General features: G+C 43.2%; 1 protein-coding gene across 1 annotated transcript in view; it reads right to left on the reverse strand.

The window, feature by feature from the left end:
• Positions 1-2,780: 2,780 nt before the first annotated feature.
• Positions 2,781-12,183, reverse strand: part of ACSL5 (acyl-CoA synthetase long chain family member 5) — a 34,050-nt gene continuing 24,647 nt past the window's right edge. The window contains exons 12-21 of the mRNA XM_067537230.1: positions 11,713-11,847; positions 10,922-11,056; positions 9,434-9,529; positions 8,056-8,128; positions 6,745-6,833; positions 6,540-6,656; positions 5,592-5,735; positions 4,204-4,305; positions 3,652-3,723; positions 2,781-3,411 (exon numbers count right to left, since the gene is read on the reverse strand). Coding sequence (XP_067393331.1) covers positions 3,271-3,411; positions 3,652-3,723; positions 4,204-4,305; positions 5,592-5,735; positions 6,540-6,656; positions 6,745-6,833; positions 8,056-8,128; positions 9,434-9,529; positions 10,922-11,056; positions 11,713-11,847 — 1,104 coding nt within the window. The 3' untranslated portion in view covers positions 2,781-3,270. The remainder of the gene's footprint in view (positions 3,412-3,651; positions 3,724-4,203; positions 4,306-5,591; positions 5,736-6,539; positions 6,657-6,744; positions 6,834-8,055; positions 8,129-9,433; positions 9,530-10,921; positions 11,057-11,712; positions 11,848-12,183) is intronic.

The raw sequence follows: 12,183 nt of genomic DNA on the forward strand, positions 1-12,183 counted from the left end.
GCCCTTTGATCCTGCAGAGCCTGTAAATGCTGCCTGACCTAAATTACAGGCTTCCTGTTCACAGCCAGCCACCCAACCTTCACTGCTTCAGCTTCTGCGTGGGTGGCTCAAAATGTTCCATCTGAGAAGATGGTACCATACACTACCAGTAAAGTAATTCTCAGTTCTCAATATGCTGCTGTGGGCAGTCAATACTAACATGCTGCAAGCTAAAGCACTTTTCACTGTAGCTATTGAATGCTCATGATAGAAGGGAGTCTCACAGGGAAGGAAACATGTTCTGAAGACAAGTTTCCACAATTTGAGTAGATGTTTCAACAGCTCTGTGGTGTCTAAGTGAACTGAGCCAATCCCCCTCCACCCACCCCACACACACGACTACATGGGATTGGACTAGGGGACTGGAGTCCAGTATCTTGTCTGGACATTGCCAGTACCAGTTATTTCAGAGGGACAAATCTACAGCGCAGGCAGTTATGAGGTGGGAAAGTCTACTTCCATGTACAGAAGGCTTGTGATTGAGGTATGAGTGTCTATCCCTTCCAAAAGCAGGGAGTAATAAAGGCCAAATCTTCCTGGCCACACAAATAGCATGCTGGGCAGAGAATTAGCCAACTTTCAAAACTGTTCGTATTAAAGGTGAGACTTGCCAGCCAAAAAATCTCCCTTGCAGAAGATACCAGAACTCTTGAAGCAGGGACTGATCCATCCACACATGGAACATCTACACTTAACAGCTAAATCACTGGAAGTTCAGTAGGGATTCTCCTATTAGCCTCTCATGCAGTCTAGTAACCAGGCAGAGCTCATGCAGAAGTTTGTTTGATCAAGTTACATTTCTGGGTTGGTGGAGAAAAAACAGCAAACTTCTTGGGCTAGGGGCTATGGGTGATCCAGTACCCACCACCACTGTGCCCATGGTTAGATGCTACTGTAATAGAGCTCAGCATCAAAGTCCCGTGGCTCTCAGCTCCTCTAAAGTATCTCCAGGACAGTGAGTCCTACAACCAAGCAGCATGGGTGAGTAGCTGCACTAGTGGTATCTTTAAGCAGTTCTATCAGCCTCACCCCCTGCGCAGCATGCTAGGTTTATCAGCACGCATCATTAGACAAGACTGGCTAGCCTTCTAGGGTAGATCTAGTCACCCATAAAAACCTCCAGTGTAGTGCAGCTCACAGCCTGGATCAACTGACTCAGGCTCATGCTATGGGTCTAAAAGCAGTGTAAACATTTTAGCTTAGGAAGGAGTCCCCCTTTTGAAACTCAGTGGAGGAGCATCTAGCCCCTAAGCCTGGCTGTCTGTACTACTTTTAGCCCTATAACAAGCCTGAGGCAGTTGACACAGGTTCTGAGATGCACGGCTACATGTTTTTATTGCACTGTAGCCAGCCTTAGACACTCTTACTTTGAGAAAAGATGGAGAATCTCTTCTAGCAGGAAAGAAGCTGCTGGCGTGAGGAGGTTTTATTACAACTCCAGCATCTTTTCCACAATTCCTATGAATTAGTTGTCCCATCCTTTTGTTCTAATCATTAGCACCCTGTTTGGAAGGGGGTGGTATGAATAGATATTCCTAGGACTCTAAAGGTAAGCATACATACTCATTACACATCTCAGTTGCACCCCCATTCATGTCAATTGATCCAGAGATTGAAGGCCTTGCTGTCTAGCTGGCTATAGCTAAAATGTTAATCTTGCCAGGTGGTGTGAGAAGTACCTAGGAAACTATCCCCAGAAATCTCTTGGGGCAATGGGAAGTTAAGGGCAGGTCCACACTAACACTACAACACAGCTGTGCTACTGTAGCATTTTAACAAAGATGCTATTATACTGCCAGAAGAGCTTTCCCATAGCTGTTATCTGTCAGATGCCCTAGCATAGATATAGTGCTATCTACACCAGGCGTTAGGTCAATATAAAACTTAGAGGTATGACATGTCACACTCCTGAGCAATGTAGTTAATACCATTTTAGTGTAGACCTAGCTTAAGGCTGATCTCAGGAAGATTTACTAATTAAGTTTCTATTCCTCTGCTGAAGCATCCTTTTGGTAGGAAAGAACTACTGGATTGGTTCCCCAATAATTCCTTGGTTTCGCAAGGCTTTTATATAGCTGGAGAGAGAGAGAGAGAGAGAGAGAGACTGCCATTCTGCATATTCTACTTTTAGAAAAAAAAAAAAAAAAAAAAAAGTATGTTCATCCCTCTTTCCCCCCCCCCCCACCCTTGCCTTTGTGAAGAACTGCTTGCTACTTCCTGTTAGTGAAGGAGGAAGAGATGCATGCAACAGCTTTTCCAGTAGCTATCAGGTGAAAGGTGTCTCGTGCTGTTGCATGCCTCTACTGCAGTAGTGGAAGTAGAAAGGTTACCAGACAGACAGGGAGATTAGACAGTTGTCTTGTTAGCTCACATGACAATGTAATAATCAGTGGCTGGGGGACTTTGAGAGAATGCTTCTGCTGACCTTAGCTGAAGGGCAGGGCTGACTGCTGGAGGTACCAGCAACATTGGACTCTCTATTCCATAGGTGAGGATGGTTAACAGGGAAAGCAGCTTCACTCAGCTGAGATTGATCTCCTCCACTGGATAAGTTATCACCTTCTATTTGCTCTGTAGTGCAGTGATATGCATGCAGGAAGCCAGTAAGTCAGCTATAAATAACGTAAGCTGATATCTCTGCATAACAAAGCATTCTGCAAATTTATTCTACCACTATCCTCTGAGTGGTAGAGTTTTGCCATGGATACACTGTGCAGAAATGATCACTCCTACAGGATAAGTTTTTTGAATGTGCAATTAAAAAATTTATTGCTTCACATAGTGGTTACCAGAAGACAGCTGAAGCACATACCAGTAATTTCAGGCTTAAGAAGCTGCTGGAGGCACTGTGAATGAGGTCCGTCTTCCAGCCAATGACAGTAAGTGGAGGGTATGGACAGTGAGAGTCTTTGTTTGTCAAGGTTGTTAACACCTGTCTGTGGGCTTCAGTCTGAAAGCAAGAGCTTCCAAGTGTTTTGGACTTCAGTGCCATTACTTGGTGTCTTGTGCCTGTTCCAGAGGGGAGGAACCTGGAACAATAGCTTACTGTCATGGCTATGCCATGGCTTGGACTTGGACAAATTGGCTTGTATAGACATATCACTTTCCTGGGAAGGCTCCTCTTGCTCCTCTCTATTCAGTCTTGTTCTCAGAAGGTGACTTACTGTCCTGTAGAACACCAAAGTGCTCATTCCCCAGACGTCTGTACTCATGTTTGGGTATGCCACCCTGTTATTCCTGCATATTTGCATAGAGGGCTTCAAGTTGGGTCTGAAAGTATTTAGAGACCTCTGCTCTCTTTGCCTTCAGTGTTGGGGTCAGGAGTCCATTTTCCAGAGTGAACATCTCTGGATGAATGTAGATGTCTTTAACCTGAGTGTAGACAGACACACACGTTAGCAATAGCTAGCTGATCAGCATTTATGTGATCAGTCCCATGACAAACTGAAGAGCCACTCTAAATTTCTGTATGGATAGGTTCTTTACTGATTCAGTTTAGGAACAGGATAAGTTATAGTAGTGCAAGCTTCCCAGGCCTTTGACAGCCACCATTTGCCTGTGCTAACAGCAACAGCAGAAAGTCAGTTTTAGTTCATAATCCAAAGTACTCACTTGTTCAAAGGATTTAAGGCCAGCTTCTCGTCCCACTTTGACCATGTCTTCTAAAATAGCTTTTTTCACTACCTAGAATAGACCAGGTTAGAGGCAGACATGATGCAACACAGCAAGCAGCAGCAGTTCAAAAGCTACTTTCCTTTCTAAATCCTTGGTGGGGACAGTGGTCTTATTCTGAAGTTATGCTTAGGGGGATTTAGTACTACCCCTCAGTGCTTGTGTACAGAGACCTATAAACATTAGCCACATCCCGATGAAGCAAGTAGAGCAATATCCTCACTTGTCAGGCAGTATAAGGACTTCCAAGGTCCCCTGTGGTAATGGCAGAGGTAGGACTTCAATTTAGGGCTTCCCACCTCTCAACCCAGTTCAAATGTTGTGGTTAAGGACTATCAACTAGTGTTTTAAATGAAGCCTAAGGTATAAAGCTCAAGAGATAAAAATCTTAAATCCACAATAAGGCACGGTTTCTGTAGGACTATAGTTCTCTGCGGCTCAAGTCATAATTCACCCAAAAGATACAATCATTGTAAGATTAAAGTCACTTACTGGATTTTTGTGAATTTCTTCATATGACCCTTTTATTCCAAGTTTTGCTGCGAATACTGGAAGTACCTCAGGGTCAGGAACCACCACACCCACTAGACAGGACTGTGGAAAGTATCAAGTTGGAACAAGGTATGTATGGTGCATGTCAAAAATTGACATGCAATCCTGTTCAACGTTTAACTGTTGGACTCTGTACATGAGTCTACTTAGAATCTCAACCCAAAGGGACTTTGGCCATCATGGATATGGACCAATTCCCTTTTAAGAAGGCATGCATCATGGATCAGAAGTAGTACCTAGTTAAGATTACCAACTGTTTATTACAACAGACAATTCTTTCCTAGGCATCTGGCTAGGGAGTCTTGCCCACATGGTCAGAGCATAAGTGATCAGGTTCTTTGGGGTCGGGAAGGAGTTCCCCAGGTCAGATTGGTAGACACCCTGGGTTTTTTGCCTTCCTCTGTAGCATGGGGCCCTGGTCATTGGCTGGTTTGAACTAGAGTAAATGGTGGATTCTCTAACTTGAAATCTCTAAGATTTGGGAACTTCAGTAACTCAGCCCAGGTTATGGCCTTATTGCAGATGTGAGGAGGTGATATTGTGGCCCATGAGGTGCAGGTGGTCAGATTCAAGGACATGATGGCCCCTTCTGGCCTTACAAGTCCTCTGCACAGGATGAGTGTTATACACTAGGCTGCTTATGAGTGGAGTTAGATTTCTGGTCTATTACTGGGTACTGAATGCTTAAATTAAGTATGATTAAAGTGACAGCTACAGTTGAATGGCTTTTTCAAATCACATCTATGGGCACCTGGCCTATGCTCTGGACACATTTCCTAAGAGTTTGAAAATCCTACCCTCTAGTTTTTTTGAGAGGTCTCAGCCCAGATCTGAATGCACCCATTGAAGTACATGGAAATATCATCATCATCATCAACTACAGTGATATCACTTAAGCAAGTTCTGATCACTCAACCCCACCACCACCACATACAGATATTTAACTACTCGTAAGTTGGTTCTCATCACTTCCCAGCTTTCTTGAGACCATAGAGGCGTGGGACGCCATCCAGCCAAACACTGCTGAAACTAAAGATTTCCTGCCTTCTAACAGGGAAGGCTAGTGAGAGAGAGCCTAGTTCGCAAGTAGTTTAAGGCCAGAAGAGCCCACCAAATCTGGTCTGACCTCTTGTATGTCAGACCACTTACAGCCAGACCTAGAGGTGTATGAGGGGAGACTGCAGCTTGCGTACAGAATGAGCCTCAGATCAATTTATAGGTATTAAGTACTCAGGGTAATACTTCAAAGACCCAATCCTACCAGGCTGGCCACTCATCTCCTATTTAGAGAAAGACAGAAGCACTCAGATAGTAAAGAAGCAGTTTACCTTTAAACTCTCCCCATGTACAAAAACTTGGGCTACTGGAGCACTTCTGACGTAGACATTTTCAATCTTCTCAGGTGCAATGTACTCTCCTTGGGCTAGCTTAAAGATGTTCTTCTTTCTGTCAATGATCTTCAGTGTTCCATTCTACAGTCATGTGTTAGGGTTAGTGTATTTCCTAACTTAGTCACTCCCTCTCCCCAGAATTAAAGCTAGCTTCTAAAAAGAAGCTGACCTAGTCATTTTACAATGGGTTTCATTTGTTGCACAGAATCTTGCTGCTGGTCTCAGACAACTGCATATTCACAATCCCACAGAGAAGTACTAATTGGTTAAGTTAATCAGTTTCTCTGAAGCCCTCGCTCCTTATTCTTCTAATTATCTCAGGACACGATTGGCCAACACCTTTTATTTTCTCTATTGAGAAGAAATCACCTTGCCTGATCACTGTGGAAGCAATGGCATGTTCGAGTTCAATTACTGGCCTGACGTGTGTTATTTGAAGCCTCCCTTGCCTGAGCTAATTGGTCTTGGGAACTCACCCCTCTTCTCAGCAAGATTAACAGCTACATGCATCTTTAGTAGTGTTTAACCATATGTTGTACTGATCAGTGGGGAGAAGGGGGTCTTAGATGGTCTCACTACACCCTCTAACATCCCTAAATTAGGAGGAATGCTCTGATTCCAAAACACTAATTCTATATCTGGTATTCTTTGTAGTAGGCCAGACAAAGCCCCCAGATTGAACTGAGTAATCCAGAGTTCATATCCAAATGAAAGATGCTTCAGCCCACCTTTAATGTTTAAGAGACTGGTGCCATGCAGCCTACAAATAGGTCCAATACTTGCCTTTACTGTGTTTAATTTCAGCATTTATTACTGCCAAAGATTCCTCAGCCCACTAGGGAAGTGCATCATCCTATAGCAGGAATTAAAATCAGTGACACTTACTGGCATCCATTTCCCAATGTCACCAGTGTGGAGCCAGCCATCCTCATCAAGAGCTTCTGCTGTTTTCACAGGATCCTTCAAGTAACCCCGGAAGACATTTGGTCCTTTAATGCAAACCTACAGCAGGCAAACAAGAGCAATTAGGTTCTAATTGTAGCATGGCACCAGTCCAGCCAGCATCATTCCGGAAATGATTTTAACCTACCTCTCCTTCACCATTGGAAGAGAAGTAGTTCATGTCAGTCACGTCTTCTAGTTTTATGATATTGCACGGTAGAGGGGCTCCAACATGGCCTGCAGGAGAAGTTCAGGTAGGTTTTATTTACAAGATCCCCAGCCTTTTACAGAATCCACAGGTGACTACCTCACATCCTCAAGGTAATTTGAGAGAGGGTCAATTTAAACTCTGTTTCTTCTTTACTTGGGGAGAGATGGAACCAAGGGTTTGGGCTCTTCCAAGTCCCTCTCACCCCCATATTGCTTTGGTGTTTCTAATGTGTGTACTATACATAGTAGGAAAGCAGTGGTTGGATCAGGGACATTCTCTATTGCTGCACAGAAACAAAGCCAGTAGTCACCGCATATCTTGATTAGAAGTAAAGAACATTTTAGCTGCCAGGTTATTCCTTATGCTGAAGCTATAGGAATATGGAATGTAGGTGTTTTTATTTATGGGTGAGATAGAAGTCATAGGTCCTTGCCACTGATTGGATTTTAAAACTAGGACATGTGTAAGTTAGTTTGCTGCCTCCATCTCAGGTCCTGGCAGTTTTCTAGTTTATGTAAAAACTTCTGCCTGAACACCTCACCTCCCCCTCTTTCAGTTATATTTGAAGTTCTACCCTGTCCTAAGTCTTGGACACTGCTGAGTAAACAGATTTCAGCCTTGTAATTTCAATTCACTAGTGGAATAAGTGATTCAAGTTGAATCAAGCTCTTTCCTGGACAATGGTTGCATTGAGGCTTTGTTTTATTATGAGCAATAATGATAAAGCTCTGCATTTCTCCAGGAAGACAAACATCCATTTCACATTCCACATGTTGTATAATTAACCACATGCCAAAAAACCCACAAAGCAAAGTGCCTCCGAATGGATTATGCTTCAGGAGACATTGAATAGATTCTGGGTGAAGTGTGAGTACAGAAGATGTATCTTTAGAGCCTTATATGCCCAACCCCCCCATTTTCTTTCCCTCTGCCCCAAACAGAATTGTATTAATATTAAGTCAGTAACTTGCTTATCTCATGCAGAGATGCTATTCAGGCTAGCAAGCCTTTGCTCAGAGAAAAAGCAAAGTAAGGTTAACTGGTGCTAATGGGCATTTGAAAGGTTATGTACACCACAGGGCAACAATAAGCTGAAAGTGTATTTTAAGTTTCATCAGGGTGATCTTTTCTGAAAGGCTCCTAGGAGAAAGCAGGTGCCCAACACCCATTGACTGTCGACGGAAGAGAGGCCTCTTGAGGCCATGTGCCTTTGGCAGCTTCAGGGAAGGCTTTCAATCTCAATCATACCTGTTGTCCAGTCTCCAGGCACAGTGAAGGTGCAGCCTGCCGAGCATTCTGTCTGACCATAGGCTTCAAAAATCTGGTTAGGATAAGAACCAAATACCCTTTTAGTGTTGGAGTCCTTGTGTTGTTACTACAGTATGGTTGTGCCTGCCTGGACAATGTCAAGATACATGGACAGTCTGGACTATTTTGTCACTCTCCTAGCACATCTAGCATTCATAAGTAACCGAAGCAGATAGAGAATTACTCCTGTTTACCACTATTGTTGAATCCAGATCCAACAGCTTGTTTTGCTATGTTCAGAATTTTACTACTGAGCAGGTGGAGTCTACATTTGGTCCCCTCCACCTAAACACAGAATTCTTAGTGCAGGCCTCTGTTCATGGCCAAAGTGCAGATTCAAGAATAGAGATCCCATCCAAACTTTTCCTTACTGGCAAATCAAACACAAAAAAAAAGGGTTTCCTCCCAGAGTTGAGCTATCCAGACTCCTTTCCCAGTTCCCTCTGGAGCCACTCCTACCACATACCCTGCATAGAGCAAGTGGTGCACCTGCCACAGAGCACCCTGCTTAAAGTTGCTGAAGCTCAAATATCTGTCAACAGGGCCAGTTGACCAAATACTCTGGGCATCTAGTTACACCCCCTGCCCCACATGCACATTGACTGTGTATTGCAGAGTTTTATCAAGAGAAGGACTAGACTACTTAAAGCAACATGGTACAAAAGGTTCATGTTCTCCCTCAATTATACCAGTGCTACAGGCTGTGGGGGTTTGCAAACTTAGTTTACTGAGAGGAACAAAAAAGAGCAAAGTCCTACTAGGATTGTGGAACTACAAGATGCTTTGAATTCAGCCAACTGCTTTGCTCCTCCTCTCCACACTCTTGTGTGTTCTATTTGTAATAAGCTTTCCTTGGCAGTGAAGTGGGCTTCAGATTTGGCTATATGAAGTGCCTGGCATAGTGTCAACCTGTCAAGTAGCCTCATCTTCTACTCATTTGGAAGCAGGCCTTTATTCTGTACAGCACCAAAGGAGAGAGTGTAATATGTTAGATACAGCTAGGAAAAAAAATGCAGGTACATAGATGGGGAGAAGGGAGTTTTAGTGTGATCAAGAATCAATGATGCAGAGAGAGCAAGTTCTAGAAGGAAGGTCTTATGCAAGACCTTTTCTGCAACATGGAACACTGTTGTATGGGTCTCAGCTGTATGTGGAGATGTGCATACTTTATACAAAACAATCCCTCACTACACTCAATCTGGCCCAGTGTCACCTGTCAATGAAAGTGCCATATAAAGTGTTTTGTCAAAGTCTGAGATTAGAAAGTCTCAGAAGAGAAGAGTTTGTCATCTTATTCCAAAATGCAGACATGGCTCACCTGACATCCCAATGCTCCTCTGAGAAGTGTCAGAACAGGGGCTGAGATGGGGGCAGCTGCTGTTACCATGATACGCACCTGTCCACCCATGGTCTCCTGCAAGAAAGTATTAGAGTCAAAAAGGAGAGCCTGATCCATCCAGGAGTCAACAATGGTGATGAGTCACCATCCAGTTTAATAAGTTTCCATGCACAGCTTATTTCAAGGCATGTCTGTTTTCTTGATTTCCTCCTCCCCTTTACAGAGAGAGAGTCCATTACCACAAGCAGTTACCAGTTTAAGTTTAAGACATACAAGCCCTCCAAATGCAGCATACCATTTTTGTTCAAGTAGTGGAGTACTGCTACAGGAAATGGAGGACTAAGGCTTCTGTGCCATACAATGACAGGCAATCAAGACATTCCAGCAGGCATCAGTGTGATGCCAACACTAAGCTTCTCCCCAAAAAAAAAAAAAAAAAAACCTACTCATCATGGCGTACTCTGACCCACTTGGCTCTAGAACATAGCAGCTATTATTTCAATCATAAGGCAGCCATGTCTAGTTAGAAGTCCATGACTAGCATCTCCTCTGGCAAGGATCTTAGGTTGCTTTTCAAAGTACCAATTACTACAGTATCTATGGATCTTAGATGGCGCTACCTCCAAACTGGCAAATTAGAGGTCGAGCACTTGGCCAGCCAGTGATAAAAATCAAGGATTAGAACTCCATCTCCATCTCCTGCTTTAGCTTCCAGATCTAAATGTTCCCTTCCTCTATGCATGCCACCATTGCACCAATTCAGTTTTTCCAGTAGTTGTTCAGTCTGACTAACCAAGAACTAGGCCATTCTTTTTAATAGAGGCAGTGAGAATATTCAGTGCACCATACTTTATGCTCACACTACTGGAAAACTGGAAGCCTCTAGATTTTTTTTCCAAAGGGCAAATCATTCAGTTTAATAAGAATTAGCAAAAAAGGGAGAAGTAGCATGATCCCACCTTCTAGAAAGGTGTCTGAAGACAGTGTGCTAAGACTGAAGAGTCAGGTGTGGATTTTCCAGGCATTAGCCAACAGGAACACACTAATTCAAAGTTGCATTCACATGTGTGTGTACATAATAGCTATAAATCTAGCAGTTTTATTGCTTTGTTTTGGACTCTTGCTATAAAAACAGTAGCATTTTTAGGAGTCCATGTGTGTACTTTACCTCAGTTACATGTCTCACACTCTAGGCCTGATCTAGAGAGGTCGTTTCAAGTTTGCTACAATAGATCTTGGCTCTTGAGCTCATGTCAGAGACGCCCGCTTTCAACTCTGGAGATCCAAGGTAAATAGCATTCATCAAATGGAGATCATATGAAAGTTTTGTTTGGCTTATTATGCTATTCTAGCTGCTGCTTATTTCCACCAGCTCCTCTATCACCTTCTTTGGGTCTGGAGAACTAGAGTTGATTTGCGTTACTATGACAGTGTTACTGTGAGATTATACATATCCCCAAGACATACCTGGATTTTCTTAAAGACCATTTTGTCCCAGATGCTGTCATTTCGGAGAATGCCCTGCTTCACTTCAGCCAGTTTTCTGGCTATAGCAAAGTCTAACAGAAGCCGTTTCAATGGATTCTGTGCACTACTTTGTATCTGCAAGTGAAAAGTTCTGTTTAATGCGTTTATTCATGAGTTCACCAGGATGGTTTCCCCATATGTGCTTTTTCATGCAACCACACCATGTTATGCTGAAAAGCCATGAAGTGTGCCACATTCAGTCCCCAGTGCCATAGTCCTCCATTTAGACAGCATGGACAGTAGCAGCATTATATTCCCCACTTTGCCAAGTGGTCACACTTCAGCCATGACCTTGAAGGACTGTGTCCATGCTAGAGATTGGGTCATGCAGACTTCACTGTTGTGGGGTTCTTTACAGAGTCTGCCAACAGGGTTTGTGTTTGCTTTAACTTGAATAGACATTCCTGTTATGAATGTAAACAGTTGAAGATCCACAGTGGAGTTTGTATTCTTGGGAAACGTTTGAGGTATTTGCATTACTGTAGCATTTAGGAGCTAGCATCATGACCCCAGGTCTCCATTATGGTAGGGGCTATAAAGACAGACAATGGTCACTCCTCTAATCCAGATCTCTGCCCCTCCCATTTGGGGGTTTTCAGTACCTTTAGTTTAGCACCCACTTACTGGAAACCTGGCTTTCAATTGTCTGAATTTGCAACTGTTCAAAGCAGATTTAAGTACTTGTCCCCTTCATGTAGATTCATCTCTAGGGAAACTGCAGTTTTGAGTACCTTGTCATATATCCTGTTGAGTAGTCTTGGTACTGCTGGAAACACAGTTGGCTTCAAGGTTTTCATGTCATCAGTTAGTAGTCTAATGTCTCCTTGGAAGAAACCCACTCTCGCTCCACCAGAGTAGATTATAGTCTAGAAAGTAAATATACAGAGCTCAGTCTTGCAAGTCCTTGCTTGGGGTAAGAATTCCCAGCCTCACTGACTAGGAGTCTCAGAACTACTCAAGAGATTAAGTCTACACAGGCTAGTTCCATCTCATATCTGTAGTATGCAATTATCCTTTGTACTTGAGTAGCACCTCAGAGCCAACAATGAAACCGTTTAATCTTCAGTATATCCCCATTCTACTCATGGGCAAGTTACTTTTATCTGCTTAGCAAGAGACATCCACTGTATGTGTTAGGGAGATCCCAGACAGTTCTTAAAATTCTTAATCTTGCTCCACTAGTCCTACACTCTGCTATTTTC

Source organism: Emydura macquarii, unplaced genomic scaffold, assembly GCF_026122565.2.
Source record: "Emydura macquarii macquarii isolate MOO-44397 ecotype Brisbane River unplaced genomic scaffold, CSIRO-AGI_Emac_v2 contig_3692, whole genome shotgun sequence".
Taxonomy (NCBI): domain Eukaryota; kingdom Metazoa; phylum Chordata; order Testudines; family Chelidae; genus Emydura; species Emydura macquarii.